The sequence below is a fragment of the Drosophila nasuta genome, chromosome 2R (genome assembly GCF_023558535.2).
Source record: "Drosophila nasuta strain 15112-1781.00 chromosome 2R, ASM2355853v1, whole genome shotgun sequence".
Classification (NCBI taxonomy): domain Eukaryota; kingdom Metazoa; phylum Arthropoda; class Insecta; order Diptera; family Drosophilidae; genus Drosophila; species Drosophila nasuta.
This window is the reverse complement of record NC_083456.1, coordinates 4,126,220-4,148,691: the sequence shown is the minus strand read 5'-3', so window position 1 is coordinate 4,148,691 and position 22,472 is coordinate 4,126,220. Positions and strand designations below refer to the sequence as shown.

Below are 22,472 nucleotides of genomic sequence, written 5' to 3'. Positions count from 1 at the left end.
CATCAGTGGCATGTGCTTTTCGGACATTCCCATCTTGATTCCTTTGTGCTCATCACCATCACCATCATCATCATCATCGTCATAATGATAATCTTTTTCATCACTGATTATAACGATGAAAATAGAACCGCTTATTTGTCTGGGAATTGTCTTTCACTGCTTCTCGACTGATGATTGGCAGCCCCAAAGCGTATTGAATTAATGAACCTTTTATCTGCCTATTCATCACTTCGTACAGCTCTGGTATCGATTTTAGGACCTTTGCTAAGTATCAGTAATTTAAATAAGCATCTTTTAACATTTTGGTGATCTTTTATACTCAAATCTTTATTGCTTTAGCATATTACTTGGAGAAACTTAAACTTATTTAGATTTTGTGAGAGTAAAAAAAATGAAACCAATTCAATTCTTCACAGACTCTTTCTCAATTATAACCTCTGACAGAAGTTACTTTGCGTTGAAAGAAATCCACAACGTTTTAAAAGTCCATCACTTAATGATCTCATGAACTTGTCATAAAGTGTAAACGTATTTGCATTTTATATGTCTCTTTTGCTCATGACAAAATAATAAAATGTGTGAAAATGTCGCTCCCAAGACTAGTATAGATTCAGAATCTGTCGGGTGTAGCCATGAATTCGAAAACATTTCTAATCGTTTTGTTATTCGCATGCAGCGCAAATGCAGCATTCAGTGACTTGATCAATGTGTTTGTAACGTTGCCCAATGGAAATCTTCGAGGACGCGAGAACGAAAATCATTACAGCTATGAATCGATACCCTATGCGGAGCCGCCCCTGGGACAACTAAGATTCGAGCCCCCACAGCCTTACAATCGCATTTGGGATGAAACCTTCCAGGCAACTCAGCCACCAGTCAACTGCTTGCAGTGGAGCCAGCTTATTGAAGAGGAGGACAAACTGACAGGTCAAGAGGACTGCCTCACCGTCAACGTATATAAGCCAAAGAATAAGCTGCATCACAGTTTCCCTGTTGTGGTCGACATCCATGGCGGATTCTTCATGTTCGGCGGTGCAAGCAATGATGGTCATGAGATGTTTATGAACAGCGGAAAAGTGATTCTTGTAAAGATTAACTATCGTCTGGGACCGATTGGATTCTTAAGTACAGGCGACACGATATTACCAGGAAATTTGGGACTCAAGGATCAACGGTTGGCACTGCAATGGGTCAAGAATAATATTGCACAATTTGGTGGAAATCCCCACAAGATTCTAGTAATGGGACTCGATGCTGGCGGTGCTTCAGTTCACATTCATTTGATGAATCAAGCATTTAATAAAGTGGCAACGGCAGCTGTTTCTATTAGTGGAAATGCTCTCAATCCATGGGCTGTTCAGGACGGGGCAGCTCGTCGGGCCTTTGAGTTGGGCCGGGTTGTAGGTTGTGGTCTATTGGATAGCTCTGAAGAACTAAAGGCCTGTCTGAAAGCAAAGGATGCATCACAAATAGTTAGAGCCGTGGAAAATTTCCTCATTTTGGACTATATTCCCTTTACACCGTTCGGACCTGTCGTTGAACCCTCAACTGTGAAAGATGCAATCATCACTCAACATCCCATTGATATCCTTAAAAGTGGCAATTTTTCAACAGTCCGATGGCTGACCTCCTACGTTGAGCAAGATGGTGGCTACAATGCCGCTCTGTTTCTCAAGAAAGAATACGACGGAGACGAATTACTAGAGGAACTGAACAAACGTTGGTACGATCTTGCGCCCCTCTTATTGTATTATCGTGACATGATAAATAATATTGAGGCGCTAGATGAGCATTCACTTAAGATAAGAGAATTGTATATGAAAAATGAGAAATTCAGCACGAAGACTTATCCACAGTTAACACGCATGTTTACTGACATATTGTTCAAGACGGGAGTTGAGTTATCCTTAATGCTACAACGATCAAAGACTTCCGTTTATGCTTATCTATATAGCAATCCAGCTACCAGTGGTTTGGGACAATGGTTAGCTAAACGGGACGACATTGAACTCGGTACAAATCACCTATTAATATTTATTATTAAATTAGTTAATGAATTCATATTACAGGCACAGTGCATGGGGATGACTTCTCGCTTATGTTCAAAAACTCAATTCGTCAACAAGAACGCAAGGATGAGATACTGATTTCATCCAGCCTTATCAAAATGATCGAAGATTTTGTTAAAGATGGTATATTGCAATTTGGCAATTGTGAGTTTCAACCCAATATAGCCGGAGGCAAATACCGCGTGATGCATATTGAGCGTGAGGGTTGCTCGAACCTTCAAATGAAAACGCTTCTATAATGAAGTTTCAAATATGGCCAGGAAGCATATTCTTAAATGGTTTTTAATATGTTAATAATGTAAATCTGTATGGAACCTATATTTTTCATTTGGAAATAAATTATCCTGATTACTATTTTTTGTGTATTATATCTTTTCAAAATTTTACAAAAAGGGTTCTGAAACATAACTAATGATTTATGTCTCGGCTTAATATGTAATAACAATAATCGTAATAATAGTAGGACAATAGAATAGTCTCCGACCTACCAAAGTAAAACACATTTGTTTATTGCCAAATTTCGTTTTTTTATTCAACACAATTTCTTCCAATGGTATCCGAGGGTCGCTATAATCATCGCATCACCCATTGATAGAAACCATCGGATACCATTTTTATACCCGTTACCCATCGAGCAATAGGGTATTATAACTTTCAAATGTAAGTAACATGCCAAGTACATCCGTTTCCAAAAGTCTACCTCTCTCTTCGTAAAGAAAAACTAGATTTCAGAGACTACAAGAGAAGAAACTTTAATTTTGAAACAGCACTTGTTATTTTTGCACGCAGATCAGGTTTTTTTAATGATTATTTCCATGTCGATTTCCACACTTCGGAAAATCGAATAGAAAGAGTAATTTGAAGCTAGAGCTATGATTTTTGGTACTTATAACTACAGTACTTATGACTCCTGATAAATAAGATAAAACTTTTAGAAGATATGTCAGGACTTCTTTGCTTTGGTTGACACTGTGATATATTTTCGATTTACCAAATATAGACTTTGGTATATTTTAGTATATTTTCGGTATATTCATTTCGCATATTTTAGAAGAATACCGGACAGTTTTACTTTTAATGATATGTATGGGATATCTCAAATTCAAACGCACTCGAGTGCAATTTTCTCACTTGTTGTAGTACGATTTGTCCTTTACTTCAAAATAGGCCTCATTTTTGGTGATTCGGTTCAGAAAATGTGTTATAGTAGCTGTTGATGGCTGTTTCTTTTTGAAAGTAGGCAATGAAAATTATTCCATGTGCATGTTATGTGTGGGTTTAAAACTAATTAAGATTGGTAAAAACAAATTCATAAAAAGTTAACAAGAGTTATTTTCCGACAAAATAAATGCATTGGAACAACAATAATACGTAATTCGAAAGCTACGATTTAAAGAGATGTTGTCTTATTTACTGATAGAATTAAATCAGAAGATATAGTGGGAAGCATATGTTACATATGTATCCCTTCTGACTTTAAGGTGATGCAAAATTCGTATATATAAATATGTTATTTTAAATTGGTAATTAACACATCCGAAGTTAAAGAAGTTTTTTTGGTTTATTCTTATTAACCTATTAATCAAGTAGTTTTCATATTAGATATTAGATATTGTGCAAATAAATTAAGAATTAATAGACATTTATATGTATACAAATGTTTATATAATTGGTTTTCATTTAAAATATATTAGATTTTATAGATGTCTTGCCCCTAAAAGGTGCAATGTTACAATTTTAAATATATTTTTAATGACTTTTTGCACTACCAGATCAATGGAACTAATCGCATTTTTCTCAGAGTATCTTTAACTATATTCGGGCTTGAAGCACTGTCAATAAAACGATCTTGAGTGTTGCCTCTTAGAGTAGTACTGTGTGGATAACGATTGAGTTGAAGTCATGAATTCCATCATATTTTTGACCGCATTATTGAGTCTATTGGCAACAGTTACCTTTGCGCAATTAATAGTCGAGTTACCGAATGGAAAACTACTGGGACGTGATCAGGGATTGTATTACACCTACGAGTCCATACCATATGCAGAGCCTCCAGTGGGCGAGCTGCGGTTCGAGCCTCCCCAGCCATACAAGCAAAACTGGACTGATGTTTTTGATGCCACAAAACCTGCAGTGGTATGCGCTCAGTGGAGCCAGTTCATTTTGCAGCCCTACAAAAAGACGGGCAGCGAGGATTGTCTGACTGTCAGCATATTCAAGCCAAAGAGCGAAACTCAAAAGACTTTTCCGGTTATAGCAAATATATTTGGTGGAGCTTTTTCTTTTGGTGGCACGGTTGAAGATGGAGCTGTGCCACTGATGTCCAGCGGCAAAGTAATCGTTGTGAAAATAAACCATCGAGTTGGATCGTTGGGTTTCATCAACACTGGTGATTCTGAGCTTCCAGGGAATGCGGGACTTAAGGACCAAAGGTTGGCATTGCGCTGGATTAAGGATAATATTGCTTACTTTGGTGGGCAGCCTGACAATATACTTTTCCTGGGATTCTCTTCAGGTGCGGCATCAGTGCACCTTCAACTTATGAACAAGGAACTGGAAGGTTTGGTTAAGGCAGCCGTTTCAATCAGTGCCAATGCTTTAGATCCTTGGGTGGTGCAGAGAAATAATGGACGACATCATGCTTTTGAAGTGGGACGTATTGTCGGCTGTGGTCAGCTAGATTCGAGCAAAGAGCTCAAGAAGTGTTTGAAAACCAAAGATGGATTGGAAATAGCATCTGCGTTAAGTCAGTTTCTAATCTACAACTACGTTCCATTTGCACCTTTTGGTCCTGTGGTCGAACCAGAGAGCTCCGCTGATCCATTTATTACGGAACACCCGATTGACATTATTAAGAGTGGAAAGACTGCGCAAATTCCTTGGCTGGTCACTTACACTCCAGAGGATGGTATCTATGATGCGGCTCTTGGGCTTTTAAAGCAGTCCAATGGCAAAGAGATGATTGACGAACTGAACCATCGCTGGTATGAAGTGGCACCCCTTTTATTCTTTTACCGTTATCAAACGAAGACTGTAGAAGAAATGGACAACCATTCGAGAGATCTACGGCAGCATTACATGGGTAATCAGAGCTTTGGCGTGGACACGTACTTTCACTTTCAACGGATGGTCACGGATATCATGTTGAAGAATGCAACTCAAAAATCAATAGACCTACATCGCAAATATGGAAAAAGCCCCGTGTATTCGTATGTTTACGATAATCCAGCAAATAATAATTTTGCGCAAGTTTTAGCGGAACGATCGGATATTCTTCTTGGTAAGAAGTTATGAAAACCTTCCGTTTCGATTTCATTAATTAAAAAAAAAAAAAAAAATTACAGGAACGGGTCATGGCGATGATTATTTCCTTATGATGAACAATCCCAATTCGAGAACCGTTGCGGTCAGACGAAAAAGTTATCTCATGGAATTTTGTCAAGATGCTGGAGCGTTTTATCATTACTGGAAAATTAGTATATGATAATTGCGAATTCCGTGACAATGTTGGAGAAAAACAATTTCAATTGGTTGTGATTCAACGAAACGGATGCCACTTGACTCAAGTGGATGAATTACCCGCAACGGTGTCCAACCACATTCCAAACAACCCAGTTATATATTTCGGTTAGCGGTAGAAGTTACAAGAAATCCATGGCATTTCTAACTGGGCTTAATTACTCCAATTTGTATATTTTATAACATATCTATGATTATTAAAACATATTTGTGGCGCTAAAGTTTTATAATTTGAATTTAACTAAGATGTTTAGTCTTTAGCGTGGACATTTAGACATTTTCCAGTTATCCAATAGTCTTGCCTTTATAATAAACATGAACATCTTTTCAAAAAACAATTAAGAAAGCTACAGTCGAGTGTACTCATCTGTAAGATCCCCGCTACACATTTTAAATAAAATAAAACAGCAAAAGTGCTTAAATAAAAAGTGTTAAAACAAAATATGCCAAAGGCTATATTTAGTATATTGCGACAGTACTATATTCAAAATATATCATAGATTGCAAAATATACCCGATTTTGAGCCAAAGCAAATAAGACCTCTAGTAAGTAAGGTTCTTGCCATACAAAATAATTTCTTAAATAGTTAAATAGTTAAATAGCAGATAGACAGACAGACAAAAGAAAAAGTCGAATTTTGAGTTACAATTAACTAACTTAAACAATTTAAAATTATAATAGTCAGATACTACGCTCAAGAAATGGGTTGACCAAATGTAATGAACTAGTGAGCTTCCTATTGGAAGATTTATATAGGGTCAGCAAACAATATTTTGGATGTTCTACAAATCGCTTATCTTAGAAATTATATGTAACTGTGATCGAATCGTTAATTGTGTGGTAGCGAATAATTATAACACCAACGTGAAATCTCTTTTCTTTAATCGAGCGTCAATTTAATTTCGCAATTCGATCAATACTGACTGCGTCGCTCAAAATTATGTATATGCAAGTTTAGAGATGTATCAGAGAATAATTTTAAAGCTAGAGTCGCGAATTTTGGTATATACTATAATAACTATAGCCTTTGTGATTCAGTTGCGATCAGATAAAAATTGTCGATGTTATTAAAGAAATACTTTTGTATGGGCAAAAAAGCTCACTTAGTTGCTTTGGCTGACAATCTGGTATATGTTGCACTCTGTAGTATATATTAAATGTAGAATCATATCAATATACCATTTGATGTATTTTTAGTATCTTAGTGCCTTGTGGTGTATTATTTCGGTATATTTGTATTCAAAATGGGTAGCGGGTATCTCACAGTCGAGCACACTCGATTGTTAGTGGTTCTTGATCGCTTGAGGATTATCATTAGTTGCAGTTGCAAATACTCCTATACCATTTGTTGCTGGATTTCAACATGAATGCTTTGTAGAGGATCCTTGTAGTGAAGAGCATTATCCACGCTTGCTTCGGCAAGATTTGTACTCGGAATCATCGTGGACTTCAAAGGAGTACTTGACCATGTGAAGTGCTGCAGTTGGAAGGATGCGGTATCAGCTAGTGGCGAAACATCTTCTCTGGCAGGCGTGCCTCAATCTTCAGCAGATACGAAGAAGCATCTGTGCCGGTAACGAGATGTTGCCCGAAGTGTTCAGTCAGTTGGTCATTTATTATGAGCCTCATGATTGATGCGCTTCTTTGGCGCTTGGAACTTTTGTGAGAGCTAAGCGCGTATGCTGCCTCTTTTTAAGGGTCATTCCCGAAACAATCTGAAGTCGAGAAAAGCTTAATACATGTCCATCATAGGAACTTTGGGAACGGAGGTGGGCGTGACCGTCTTCCCCTGCAAGACGGCTCTCATGGTACTAAAAGGCATAATAATAATAGGTGAGCTGGGGTACAGTTTCCAGGAGCAAGCTTGCCCTATGTGACAAGTACTGGTATCTCGGCATCACGAACGGTTGAGTTTTCTTCATATCACGACCGTGCCAAGCGGGCCATATATACCGGGCTCATAGGGTCTCGTGCCCTATTTCGTGCTTCAGTTTAGTATGCTAGTATGGCAATGAGACAGTTGATACCCAGGAGGCGGCTATTGTCCTGCCAAAGGTTTATCCTTATTGAATACGTGTCAGTGTGTTGTACAGTGAACACTGTGGTTCTGTAAGTTCTTGCTGGTGCTCCCTTGCTTGCCAATTGGCAATCAGATTTAAGCTGAAGCGCGGTCACGAGCGACTGGCTGTTTGGTCAAGATCTCACGGATCTTAATCACAAACAGAAGACGGCGTTGCTGAACAACTAAAATCAATACATTTGATTTCAGTCTACACACAGACTTCTTTCCGACAGGTCAAAGATCGCTGAATGCATTTCTGCATAGAAGAGATGGTCCGCACGTCTCTCCCGGATGATGGGCAGGTGCTAGAATTCCACGTATGGTTGGCGGGTCTTAAAATGCATCTCTGATTTTGCCGGTAGTCCCAAGTTAAATTGATTGTAGTATCCCTGTGCTCGGGCACCGTTAGACATGCTTCCGTTAAACATTTTATTTTCATAATCTTGGTTCTGCATTTGCTGTTGTATATTGCTGTTGTTTTGGTGACAATTATGGTTTAAGCGACGAACTGTTGTATGGTAAATGCTGCTATTGAAGATTCCGTGGCTGCTGTTGTTCTAGCTGGAATTGATATTGATATATTTTTTGTGCCTCCCGTTCCAATTGCTGCCGCTTCAGTGAAGCCTTCGCGCTCTTCAACTGACCTTGGCAGGTCGTCAAGAAGATGCGACGGCATCAGCTGATCAAAACTCTTCAAGCGACGTTGCGTCTGTACCTCTCCGGCAGCTTCTTTGCTGTGCCGGCAGCTTCCTTATTTCCCCATGGGCTACAACTGGCTATCCGGCGGATTGTCTACGTTTGCTACAAACTATATATGTAGTACATATTATTTACTATATGTTATATAATGCCATTATTCGTACTTACCATCTGCTTGCTCATTGCGGCTCTGCGTGCAACACTTACTAAATTAATTGACGTAAGTTTCAGCAAATCAGTTGTATAATTTAAATATTCGGTAGTTTTAGTTAGTAGGACTGTTGACATTCTTAAACATACAGTGGCAAAGCTAAAACAATTTTTGTTTTGTATTGTTAAATTAATTGATGAATACATTAAGCTTCATAAGGTTAAACTACAAATAGTTTACCATTGATTTTATTAATTTAAAAGTTGATTAAAGATTTTTAGATCTGACGATTTATTTATTATTTATTAGTTAATTTTTTATAAGTGAGAGGAGTTTGTTATCTTCTGCAGTTGCAGAGCTACTTCTTAGCTCCCCTTGTTTTTATCATTTCGAAAGTGAAAATCGTATTGAATAACTTTATATTGTTTATTTTCTAATAAAACAAAAATATTTATGCTTAATTAAATTAATAAAATTTGTTAATTTTTATTAGCAATTTAATTTATTGTTGTTTTCATATTCGAATGTCAAATTGGTTTTTACTTAAGTCAAGATGGATTCAAAATTCTCATTTTCGAAATTTACGCAAATTCTCATTTTCAAAAGATTACTTATCTAATGAATGACATCAAACTATTTAACACAATTAAATTTTAATTTCATAATGTTTTATTTATTCCACGCTGATAGTTTAAAATGTGCTGATATTGATACTGTTTGCTTAAAGACTGCTGAATCATGTAATGATTTTCCTATTCCACTGTAAGTACAAATTGAAAACGAGATAATGCAATTGAATCTCTTTCTTATTCTCTATTGCTGAAAAAGAGATAATCCAATTCCTCTCTTTATATATGTATATTTCTATAACTAGGTATTCTCATAATCGCTTTAAAAGCGTTCAATGCCTCTGCTTCGAATAGTTGAAACTTAGATCTCTTGGCGTGCACAACATGAATTTTATAATATTTGTGACCGCTTTAGTTTGCCTCTGGGCATCAGCTTCTCATGCCGATCCACTGATAGTAAATCTCGCAAATGGCAAACTACGTGGTCGCGATAACGGTGGCTTCTACAGCTTCGAATCTATACCATATGCTGAGCCCCCACTGGGAGAACTTCGATTTGAGACACCTCAGCCATACAATCGGCAGTGGAATGAGGTCTTCAATGCCACCAATCCTCCAGTGCTGTGCCTTCAATGGGATCAGTTTATTGATCAGCCCGACAAGCTGGCAGGTAGCGAGGACTGTCTCACTGTGAGTGTGTATAAGCCAAAGGACGCCAATCGTAAGAGTTTTCCGGTTATCGTACATATTCATGGCGGAGCATTCATGTTTGGTGGAGCATCTCAGCATGGACACGAGACACTAATGGCCAGCGGAAAAGCGATTGTTGTGAAGATCAGCTATCGGTTGGGTCCAATTGGCTTCTTGAGCACAGGCGACTTAGAGTTAACTGGAAACTATGGACTTAAGGATCAGCGCTTGGCGCTTCAATGGATTAAACAGAATATTGGTCATTTTGGCGGTGAGCCCGAGAATATACTTGTGATTGGTCATTCCGCTGGTGGTGCATCGGTTCATATACAACTTCTCCAAGAGAACTTCAAGCAGCTGGCAAAGGTGGCAGTATCGCTTAGTGGAAATGCTTTAGATCCGTGGGTTGTTCAAAAGGGTGCTTCTCGCAGAGCCTTCGAGTTGGGACGAATTGTTGGTTGTGAACTACTAAACGACTCCAAGCAGCTGAAGACTTGTTTGAGAAACATCGATGCAGCGAAACTAGTTCGAGCTGTGCGCCAGTTTTTGGTATTTGACTACGTTCCATTCACACCTTTTGGTCCAGTAATGGAAGCTGCAGGTGCTCCCGATGCCATTCTCACTGAGCATCCCAGTGAGATCATCAAAAGTGGAAAATTCTCACAAGTTCCTTGGCTGACATCCTACACAACGGAAGACGGAGGTTACAACGCAGCACTACTACTGGCGAAGCAATCCAATGGAGTGGAAGCCATTGACGAATTGAACTCACGCTGGTACGATCTTGCTCCATATTTCCTATTCTACCGTGATTCCTTTAAGACGATTAACGAAATGGACGATTATTCTCGCGATCTGAGACAACAGTATCTGGGTAATCGTAACTTCAGTGTGGATAATTATTTGGATCTGCAGCGTTTGTTTACGGATGTGCTCTTCAAGAACGCTACTCAAAGTGCAATTGAGCTACATCGCCAATATGGGAAGAGTCCAGTCTATGCATTTGCCTATGAAATTCCCGCTGATAAGGCAATTGGACAATGGTTGGCAAAGCGCAATGACATTTTTCTAGGTAATCAACGAATACTGAAAATACACTTAATAAGCAGTCACTAAAAATCCATTTTATAACAATTGCAGGCTCTGTTCACGGAGACGATTACTTCTTGATCTTTGATAGTCCGATTCGTCAACCTATTCGCCCCGATGAGAAACTTGTTTCAAAGCACTTAATTAAAATGCTGGAGGAATTTGTACAAGCCGGCACAATGACGTATGACAATTGCGTGTTTCGCGATAATGTAGGCCAAAAAGAATTTCAATTAGTGTCCATCAAGCGGGACAAGTGTGTTCATTTAGAAGTTGAGCAATTCCCTTAGGCGACGCTTAACAAAACTCATGCACATACATACATAATGCAAATACTGGTTTTGAATTGTCAGTAAAAAAAAAACTGGTTACAAATTATTGTTTACTTTGTTTTTGTTTTAATTGAAGTTGAGAGATAAAACAAATAAATAATTGACGCATTTATTCATGAACTGAAGCAGCTGGGTCATTTAAGAATGAATTCCAGATGTGTTTATTAGAGAGAGAGAGATGGAAAGAGCAAGAGTGAAAAAGATAGCAAGTGCCTAAAGTAGATTGATAGATTGCAATTGAAGATTTAATATATATATATATATATTATATATATATATTATTATTATATATTATATATATATATATATATATATATATATATATATATATATATATATATATAATTTCGTTTATTTTAATTTGAATGCTCCAATTGTATAAAAGGTGCGGAGGATCAACCTGTTTGCCAAATTAAATCCCAGTTGCAAAATGCAAATATAAACACTGAATTCAAACTCATTGAGAGCAGTCCACAATCAGACTTAAACACAAAAGTTTCATGAACTTCCCGTACATTCAAATTCAGTTCGCATTGCTTTGCTTCTGGGCAACAACTGCTGTTCATGCCGATCCACTGATAATAAATCTTCCAAATGGCAAACTACGCGGACGCGATAACGGTGGCTTCTACAGCTACGAATCTATACCATATGCTGAGCCCCCACTGGGAGAACTTCGATTTGAGACACCTCAGCCATACAATCGGCAGTGGAATGAGATCTTCAATGCTACCGAAGCTCCAGTGCTCTGCATGCAGTGGAATCAGTTCATAGAAGAAGATGATAAACTGGCGGGAAGCGAGGATTGTCTCGTAGTCAGCATCTATAGGCCGAAAAACCCAAGTCGTAAGACCTTTCCTGTTGTGGTGAACTTGCATGGCGGAGCATTTATGTTTGGTGGAGCAGCTCCTTACGGACATATGGAATTGATGGCGAGCGGCAATGTCATAGTTGTGAAAATTAATTATCGGGTGGGACCGATGGGATTCCTTAGTACCCTTGATGCGGATTTGCCAGGAAACATGGGACTGAAGGATCAACGCCTGGCGCTTCAATGGATCAAGCAGAATATAGCTCAATTTGATGGCAATCCAGACAACATACTTGTAACTGGTCATTCAGCTGGTGGAGCCTCGGTTCATTTGCATATTTTAAAAGGCGACCTCCATGAATTGGCGAAGGTTGCGGTGTCTGTCAGTGGAAACGCTCTAAATCCATGGGTCTTCCAAGGTGGAACAGCTCGACGATCTTTTGAACTGGGCCGCATTGTAGGATGTGGGCTATTAAGCAGCTCCAAACAACTTAAGAATTGCTTACAAACTAAGGAAGCTGCTCAAATAGTCCGCGCTCTGAGTCAGATGTTTGTCCTTGAATACACGCCATTTTCTCTGTTCGGACCAGTTGTTGAGCCAGCTGATTCTAAAGACGCTTTCATCACCCAGCATCCCATTGATATAATCAAAAGTGGCAGATTCTCACAAGTTCCTTGGCTAACATCCTACACCAAGGAAGATGGAGGATATACCGCGGCTACTCTGTTGGCAAAACAATGCAACGGCATTGAAATTATTGATGAATTAAATCGCCGCTGGAATGATCTTGCGCCACATTTCCTATTCTACCGTGACTCTTTTAAGAGTATCAATGAAATGGATATTTACTCACAAAACCTGAGACAACAGTATCTGGGTAATCATAACTTTAGTGTGGATAATTACTTAGATGTGCAGCGCATCTTTACAGACGAACTTTTTAAGAACGACACTCAACTTGCAATCAATATGCATCGTAAATATGGAAAGAGTCCAGTCTACGGCTTTGTCTACGATAATCCCGCAGACACTGGAGTTGGTCAATGGCTGGCAAAACGCAATGATACTTTTCTAGGTAAGTGACACTTTGCTAAACAGCTAGTTATTTTATTAACTAAAACTTTTCACAGGCACTTTACATGGTGACGATTACTTTTTGATATTTGGAAATCGAATTCGACAGCCTCGCCTCGATGAGGATGTAATATCAAGGAATCTAATTAAGATGCTAGAAAATTTTGCTCAGACTGGTGCTTTGATATACGACAAATGTGTGTTTCAAGATAATGTTGGACAGAAACAATTCCAATTGATGTCCATTCAGCGAGATAAGTGCATTCAATTACAACTAGATGAATTTCCATAAGTGTGGACACTTAAAGTTACAATTTAACAAGTGTTATATATATTGAATTAAAAGCAATGTATTTTTTGATGTATTTTAGTGTACATTGTTTTTTTTAATGAGTCCAGTTTTGCCTCATTTCGTAAATTAATTGACTTTTAGTACATGCGAATTTAATAGCTTTCTTATCGAGTATATCTAAATTGAATCCACAACTGTCTGATCTTCTCCCACTACTGCTCCCTTCGGCCTAACTTGAAATATATAAAATAAGCAATAATTACACTCGCCTGTCATAGTCGCTTTCGAAAGTTGTCAACGCTCTGATCATGGATTGGTCAAGCCCCCTTCTATTGTTGTGGATTACCCTAGTAGCCTCCGATCCTGTAGCTGATCCCTTATTGGTGCAGCTGCCCAATGGCCAAGTACGAGGACGGGACAATGGAGCTTACTACAGCTACGAAGGGATTCCATACGCGGAACCTCCACTGGGAGAGCTCCGTTTTGAGTCACCTCAGCCCTACAACCGCAAATGGAAAGAAGCTTTCAACGCTACTAAAACCCCTGCCTTTTGCATTCAGTGGAGTCATTTCGTTCAAGAGTCCGACAAATTGTTAGGCGTCGAGGACTGCTTGACTATCAGTGTGTACAAACCGAAGAATGCAACACGCAAAGTCTTTCCAGTTGTAATTGAGATACACGGTGGCGCCTTCACTTTCACAGTATCGAGTGAGAAGAGTCACGTGAATATGATGGCCAACGGAAGAGTGATTTTGGTAAGGTTTAACTATCGAGTAGGACCGATGGGATTCGCTAGCACCGGGGACAATGTTCTGCCCGGTAACTACGGCTTGAAGGATCAGCGTTTGGCAATGCAATGGATCAAGAAGAACATCAATTGCTTTGGTGGTGATCCAGAGCAAATGATCGTAGTCGGTCTCGCTGCAGGCGGCGCCGCTGCCCATTTGCATCTGTTGCAGGAGAGCTTCAAGAGTGTGGCAAGAGGAGTCATCTCAATCAGTGGAAATGCTCTGGATCCCTGGGTAATGCAGCAAGGCATACAAAGTCGTACCTTAGAACTCGGTCGCACATTGGGATGCGGTTTAGCAAAAAGCTCTGTGGAGCTAAAGAAGTGCCTAAAATCAAAGGAAGCAACGCAAGTAGTCAGAGCTGTGCACCAGCTCATGGTCTTCGGGTTTGTGCCCTTCACTCCTTTCAGTCCGGTGATTGAGCCCGCCGATGTGCCAGATGCCTTCCTGACCCAACACCCCATCGACATCATCAGAAGTGGAAAGTTCTCCCAAATACCTTGGACTGTATCGTATACCAGGGAGAATGGAATCTACAATGCCGCCGAGCTATTGAAGAGGCAATGCGATGGCACCGAGATGATCTACGAACTCAACAGTCGTTGGCTTGACCTGGCACCCGAATTATTGTTCTATCGACATGGCAATCTGACAATCGAGCAAATGGACAAGCGTTCCCGAGATCTTAGGGAACAATATTTGGGCAATAAGAACTTCAGTGTGGAGAACTACTCAGATGTGGAGCGCATGTTCACCGATATTCTCTTCAAGAGTGGCACCGAAAATGCAATCGCTCTGCATCGTCAATATGGAACGAGTCCCGTCTACGGCTATGTCTACGATAATCCTTCGGATTCTTCATTTGGCATATGGCTTTCGAATCGCACCGATATTACATTTGGTAAGATTTAGAGAAGATTTATGTGAATTTTAATATACTAAACGTGTGGTGTATGCAGGTACGGGCATCGCGGACGATTATTTCCTAATGTTTGAGCATCCTCTTCGATCGACGCTACGCAAAGATGAGAAGCGCATCTCCCAATAATCTTGTTAAAATGGTGGAAGACTTTGTAGAAAGCGAGAACAACACTCTCGTCTATGACTCATGTCCATTTCCAAGCAGCATGAATAAGAAAAGGTTTCAAATGATGTCCATTAGGCGCGACTGCTGTAATTTAGAAAAAGTTCAATCTGATTGAGTTAAGAGATTCCGAACTTACGCGAGTATAACATAACGTCAATGTCAGTAACAAAAAAACACATTTTGTATTTTAAATAAATGAATACTGATAATTAGCTGTAATTATCAGTGATAGTACTTAATTAGTTCTTAACGACGTGATTGTTTTTTAACAAAAACAAGTCTCCCAAAACACGCATATAATTAAAGTTTAATTAGGTGACAGTTTAGTCATGAGTTAGTCACAAGTCACGATTGTTTACACTCACCTGTAATATTTTTTTTTTTAATTTATTTAAAGTTTTACACAAAGAGACTTTGCATTTTGATATGCTAATATGTTAGTCAGCATAAATAGTAACCAAATTTATTTAGAGAGTTAGGCTAATGGCACAATGTGATATTAATGCATGTTGTAAGACAAGAAATGTTTCTTACAATTGAATGAGCATCTCAGAGTCAGTCAATCAACTCTCGACTTTAGCATTGTTACATGCCAGCTAGTTGGTTCTTGAATTTGTGCTTTCCATGTTAGTTAGTTCTATACTGTATGTGTGCTTTCCATGCACAAGTTTTGCTCTTTTTTGAGTAATCCTGTGAGCGTTTCTTATTGTTGTCCTCTTTGCCTTAGAGTTCACTATGTGCAAGCAATACTTAGAAAGGCTTTCTACTTTCTACCTACCATACATGCAATTCGCTTTAAGCCGCTTTCAAATTTCTCGTTTGTGGTTTCAGGTTTCTTGTTTAGCAGTTCCTCTGCCGTTGATTTGTTTCACTCTGCAAATGTGGAGAGAATACAGAATTTAAAATACACAAAGCACGCACCACAAATTAAAATAAGCTCAAATATTTTTAACGCAAGAGACTCGCTTAAGAGATACTCTAAATGAATCTTCCTCACCTATAATAATTGAGATTTGTGGGAGTTTCCCAAATGATTTTCAGTCTCGTTCAAATATTGTTCGACAACAGCTTCTCTATAAAGAATCGGGTTGTCCGTTTGGCATACCCTTCTACTCAATTCAACTACCAATTTGGGGTACATACGAGAGTCATAAATGTGAGCGGCAAATGGGAACTGAGGAAAAAGTATTTGGACCAACTTGAAGTAGGAAATAAATTGCAATACACTGAACATAGCCGGAGCCGGAGCTGAGACCAGGAAGCATGAGCCAACCAAGCACACAGCTCTATGAAACATGGAACATGGAATCCGAGGCGCGTGCCTTGCATATTCTATGATAGTTAATTATGTTGTTTCTCGAAACGGCTGTCGTTGCTTTTAGCATTGTCTATGGGCGTGTTGTACGAGTATTTCCACAATTTTTAGATTTATTTGGGGAAATTAGCCAAAAACGCAGCAGGGGTTTTGCTTTTGTTATTGTTTTGGAGCTGGCACGGCGACGATGCATCGACAGGCGGGAAAGGCATTGGGGAATGGCAGCCAGATGGGGGAAATATGAAAAATAACTTACGCCTTTTATATGCGAAATATTGAAATATTAGGCAGACAGACAGAGAGGGGTGCTAAGAGGCAATGGGAGAGGGAAAGCGAACCGGACCCAAAGGATTCATCAGCGGTAACAGCTGTTGACGTCGCTCTTAGCTTCGCACTCGGCGCTCGGCACTCGACGCTTGGCGCTACCAAAAATTTAAGCATTTGCGATGATGTATCGTCGGCATCATTATAACAGCTGCCGTTCCGGAACCTACAGTCAGTCCCGAGTCCTTAGTCCTTATATACCCACATCACATTCGCATGCCCCTAGCCAGTAGTTGGTGGAATGAATTTGGATGCGTTTTGCCTGGTTGATGGGCAACGGCTTGTGCGTGCCTTGGGTACTTGTTGTTATATTTATCACAGAAGTGTACTTTATCTTGCCGGTACGCAGGCCTCAAGCCTCGAGACTCGAGCGTCGAGCATTGGTCACAGCCCGCCCAGAGATGGCATCAGTCAACAGCTGCGCCATCTCTGACGCCTCATCAGGCCACCAAACAATTTTACATTTTGCAGCCCAAAACATATATCTGAAACTTTGGCTCTATACACGAATATAGTTATATGTATTCACGTATATGTATATACATACAACATATGTATGTACACAAAAATATGCTCTTATATATTGTTTTGTAATTTATTGAGCCCTTTTTGCGTGTCAGTGCAAATTAAACTTGCATTATGGTTTGGGGCCATCTTTTTTACACATTTGTATCATCAGTTTGTATTTTTTGTTTTAAGGGAGGAGGGATAACTTTCTCAACATTTCATAATACGTTCAAAAACGAATGTAATAAAAGCCTAGCAGATGTTTGACTCCTTTCAGATTAGATGTTTATGTGCCCAAGGAATGGCTTCGGGTTGCATTTTTAATGATTTTCCCCTTTGATAAATTGTAATAAAAATCCTTTCGACATTTGTAGCGAATATTATTCTTTTGTCATCATCTGTTATTTTCAATTTGATAGCTTTCTATCGCATTAAACTATGCTTAGTATACGAACACATGTACTTCGTAGAGAAAAAATCTAAATTTATTACAAATCAAAGATATGTCTTCTATATTGTTGACTTTCCAAATTTATTTTAAAAGATAAATTTGTGAAAATGAATACTAAATAATTCAGCTCAATAAAGAGTACTGCTTAAATGCAAAAATCACGATTATGTGATCCCAAAAACCATTCTTGATTTGACATCAATACACAGCCAACTGTCGGAGTATCGCGGAACGAAATGATAAATGAAAAAACACAATGATATCACAGAATTTACTTAATAATTAGGCATACGATTTTATAGGTGTTCTCTTTTAATAAACATATTTCTTAAGTTGTATGTCACAACAACAATAAAAACAAAATTCTGGCTGAGTGTTAAAGTTATAAATGATGACCCAATAATAGTGCCTAAGCTTTCATTAAATTATTTAGCCTAAAAGTATGCATTGCTTTTTTAAATTCCCATACTACAAATTACAGCCTTCTATAAGGCATATTATTTTCTTTAACATGAATGCTTTTAATGTTTTAAATGACACTAAATGGGTAGTTACTAAAATTGTTTTGCATGCTTAAATTGATGCAGCAGCAGCACAATTAAATGCACCAAAAGCACAACGCTGCAACGTTGCAACATTGCGTTGCAAGCACATCGACTCTCGATACACATGCATTATTTAAGAGCATGCGATGTATGTTAATTTTGCCCATATTCACGGATATTGATTGGAATGCAATTTTGCGAGCAGCGTAGAAGTTCCATAATTTGAATGCATTATGGTGGGCGTGTCACTGTTCAACGCCCTATCAGTTTCATTAAGTTGTTGCAAATGTCTATAATTTGACAAAATATGTGCCATTCATAGCTATTAGACACAGAGTCGTTCCACATAATTATTTCCTCTGCAAGTTGATGTTCCGTTAACAATAGTGAATAGTTTATTTGCTCAGGTGTAGTATTATGTTGCATTGAAAACAATTTCCGCAGGCAGAAAATGATCGAGATACTTTGACATTGATTAGCTTGGCAGTTTACTTGATGTATTAAAGTATGATTAGACTTTAATAGCTATTGTTAATCTTATTTCAAAGTATATTGAAAATAAAATAAATTGAACGTGAAGATTTAATACAATCGTACTTATGTGTTACGGTCATTCAATCTTTTGTTCGTGATGTGATTTCGAATTGCAAGTAAATTTATTTACAATCCATTGCTACCGTTTGGATTTCTTGAGTCGTTTAATACGCATTTAAGAGTGCAACAATCAAAAGGAGCAAGAGATTTATAAGAATAGCGCAGCAACAAATTTAATATAGAAAACATGGCAATATCTATTTTCCTTGCTTTGCCTTGCCTTGTCCAAGTCCAATCCCTTCCATCGCGTCCTCGCCACAGCTCATGCAACCTTTCACTTGTTACTTGCGCTGCAAGCAGACATCATTATTCTCGAGTGGTTGTGCGTTGATAAACTCACAAAGCATAACAGTTTCTTATGCTGCTATAGCGAACTCGAACTACCCATTCTTTGGGTCTGGTCGATGGCGTCTTCATCTTTCGCTGTCGTCATCCTTTATGCAAAATCAAATAAAGAAAATAAAAACATAGCAAAAAGGAAAGCCAAGACAGTCTGCAAGAGGTTTGCCCTTGTGTCTTCATCTTCTGGTCTGCGACGATGCGCATCTCGGTGGCAATAAAAGAATGCTTACGATTTATTGATTTCATATTAGTACACACACACGCGAGGCCTCGCCAACATACAAACTTACACGCACACACACAGTATAGACGAGGGACTGTGCATAAATTTTCTGCCTGAAAGTATGCAACAATCTATGGATGCCTTCATGTGTGTAGTGTGTGTATATGGGACGTCGAGGTTAATGTCATGATTTCAATTTGTCAGCACCCACGGCCGCCACTCTTTCCCCCACAAACAACCAAAGAAGCGTTAACAAAAATTCGAAATGTGGGTCACTTTTTCGGTTTCACCCAGACTCAGTCCGAGCAGATGGAATTCTTGTGCTAATCAGAATAGCAAACACTCAAAGAGAATTTAGGAGAGCCTGTTAATTGATAGGAAATCAACACTTGCATAGTCCAATTTCGTTTTCTTTACAGTTTATAATTTTTGTGTTTTTATTTCTGATTTTTATAAATATTATTGGCTTTATTCAATTGTAGAAATACTGCACAAAAATGTAAATAATAAAAATAATCAATTAACTCCTCTCCGTATTTTGAAATAATTAAAAATGTATATTATTTTTCTAGTTTGAAATAAACAATAATCCCAGCTTTTAATACGCATGGGATATTTTTGACACAACAACAAATGATCAGCTAAATTGTGGAAAAGTTTTGCTTCGGTAATGGATATAGCCAGAAGAGAGCCTGATAAGCTGCTAATTTATGTGCGTTGCTTACACAGGTATTGTCCATGCGTTTGACATGAAAATAATTACGCTAATGTGTACAGCAAATGCAAATGTTGCTACACAAAAGACAAACAACAAACAACAGACTGAATACATATCTCAAAACAACAGATTGCAAGTGTGATATGGACAATCCAGAGCCGCCAACACAGCTGCAGCTGCAGTAATGTGACAGCTACAGTTTCAATTTTGATAACAAATATTGAACAATTTGAGGGGAATTATGCTAGTCAGGTTAGAGGTTGGCAGTGTAGAAATAGCACCAGTTAACATTGTTGGCATTTGCATAAATCCAGCCACATTTATTCAATAAGCAGAGTCGCAAAGGGGAACACATTTTGCCAATCGGCTTTAGGACCACTTAATAACCTACATGTAAGGCGTTTAAGCGCCTACCACTCAGCGGTGGTCGAGCTGTGGTGTTGTTGCCAGTGATCGAATGGTCGGCATTGATTTGGGGCGGAACTTAGACATCGGACATCGGATATTGGAGTTCGGGGAAGCTCTGCTTAAATCTGCTATGCAAATCGAATACAACTAAATGTAAACACATACAAATGCAGCTGGCGACCATCTAAGCAGTTTGTTCCCTGTATTCTCTGTTTCTCTTCCTCTTCCTCTTGCTCTCACTGTCACTCTCGCTTCCTCCTTACTCATCCATGTCGAGTAAAAGATTTGATTTCGAAAGGGTTCTAATACTCTAGCCCTCAGTCTGTCTATCCCGCCGTCTATCCGTCAGTCTGTTTGGTAAACTTTTGCTTGAACGGCTTAACTTTTTTGCACGTGTTGCAGCTGGTTGGACGAAGTAAATGCGGAGCAAGGATAAGGTGCTGCCTGCCACATGCCACATTTGTATGCAAGCACTGATGCCCCAAGTAAACATGACCATCCCCCCCACCTCACTCCCAACCTATCATTGCCCACACACACACACACACACACACACATACATGTCCATAAATACACACATATCTACATTCGCTCAATGCGTTTTATTTCTTCTCTTCGCTCTCGTTTACGTTTACCCTTTACACATTTTTTTCCTAGTTTTCAGCATTGGTTGACTTCGTTGATTGTTCGTAAAATCCTTAAAAATGTTTTCACATTTCTTTGAGTTTTGAACACGAATTGTTTCTCGAATTCAATGAATCTTTTTATCAAAAGCCGATGTGAATCTTTTATTTTTTCCTTTTTTTTTAGGAAATTTTTTAGTTGTTAAATTGGTTTTCTTGACCATTTCATAAGCACTTATTATTCGCAATGGGATATCAAATTCTAATCTTACGGCTTTATGGTTTATAGTTTTCACCTGAAAAATTTAACAAATATGTATTCATAAGACAAAATAGAAGATGAAAATAAATATGCTTTTTGTCTTAAGACAGATTATCAAATGTACACAAAAATTAAACGAAAACATGTTTTAGTTTTAACATAGTCAAAATGCACAAAGATCTTTGAAAAAATAAGAAAACGATTTACTTTAAAATACATAAAATAAAATTATAAGATATATTTAAACGGTGGAAAATACTTGACTTGTTGTCTACATTTAATTTAACCAAATCCTCTGTTAACATACAAATATAAATGATTGCATAACTGAGACACATAAATATAAAAGCCAAAAGCTAAAAGTCGTGAAACTTTCGACTATCACTTTGAATATTTCCACAGAAACACTAATCAAATCAATTAAGTAAAAATCCAACACGCTTGCGTCTTCAATTTCTCGCAATTTCCAGAGTCTGAGGTAAACCCATGAGTCAGACTGAAGGTTATATCCTAGTCAAGGTGTAGGGACTGTCAACAAAGGTGGAATATTTTGAGCAATATGTCTGCGTTGTCAAGATGAACAAAGCGCATCAGATGATACTGAAAGGTAAATGATCAATTCGCCGTAAGACATGCAAATGAAAACGAGACCTTGGCGAAACAGTAACAAAAGATCAACAGGTAGTTAACGGTAGATCACGCATAAAACCCACCATCACAAAAACAATGGGCAATAAAGAAAATAGCAACAACGACACCTGAGCAGAAACGAAAGATAGAATCATAAGCGAAAAGGTGATTTGTTCATGGGAAACACTCCTCACTCGTCGCGACGCCTAAACTACGCATACGCAACATCTTGATGGTTCGAGACTGCTTCGAACATGTTGCATGTCTAACCACAGACGAAGCGTCGTTTGCGCCGT

The 22,472-nt window shown here is 38.6% G+C and overlaps 4 protein-coding genes across 4 annotated transcripts; all 4 read left to right on the top strand.

Moving 5' to 3' along the window:
• The first annotated feature begins 604 nt into the window (after positions 1 to 604).
• On the top strand, positions 605 to 5,809 carry LOC132783914 (uncharacterized). Its single transcript, XM_060789225.1, is given in 5 exon segments — positions 605 to 2,013; positions 2,070 to 2,303; positions 3,964 to 5,349; positions 5,414 to 5,454; positions 5,456 to 5,809. Coding segments are annotated over 5 exon segments (3,288 nt in total). The 5' UTR covers positions 605 to 632; the 3' UTR covers positions 5,702 to 5,809.
• Positions 5,810 to 9,418: 3,609 nt separating this feature from the next.
• On the top strand, positions 9,419 to 11,306 carry LOC132786330 (esterase-5B-like). Its single transcript, XM_060792835.1, has 2 exons — positions 9,419 to 10,832; positions 10,901 to 11,306. Exons 1-2 carry the CDS (start codon positions 9,455 to 9,457, stop codon positions 11,137 to 11,139), a joined length of 1,617 nt encoding a protein of 538 aa, XP_060648818.1. The 5' UTR covers positions 9,419 to 9,454; the 3' UTR covers positions 11,140 to 11,306.
• Positions 11,307 to 11,628: 322 nt separating this feature from the next.
• LOC132786307 (esterase-5B-like) lies at positions 11,629 to 13,430 on the top strand. The gene is made up of 2 exons (XM_060792803.1): positions 11,629 to 13,068; positions 13,124 to 13,430. The coding sequence occupies exons 1-2, from the start codon at positions 11,682 to 11,684 to the stop codon at positions 13,357 to 13,359; spliced, it is 1,623 nt and encodes a 540-aa protein (XP_060648786.1). The 5' UTR covers positions 11,629 to 11,681; the 3' UTR covers positions 13,360 to 13,430.
• A 197-nt stretch (positions 13,431 to 13,627) lies between these two features.
• Positions 13,628 to 15,439, top strand: LOC132786306 (esterase-5B-like). Its single transcript, XM_060792802.1, is given in 3 exon segments — positions 13,628 to 15,048; positions 15,107 to 15,192; positions 15,194 to 15,439. Coding segments are annotated over 3 exon segments (1,623 nt in total). The 5' UTR covers positions 13,628 to 13,667; the 3' UTR covers positions 15,350 to 15,439.
• Positions 15,440 to 22,472: the final 7,033 nt, after the last annotated feature.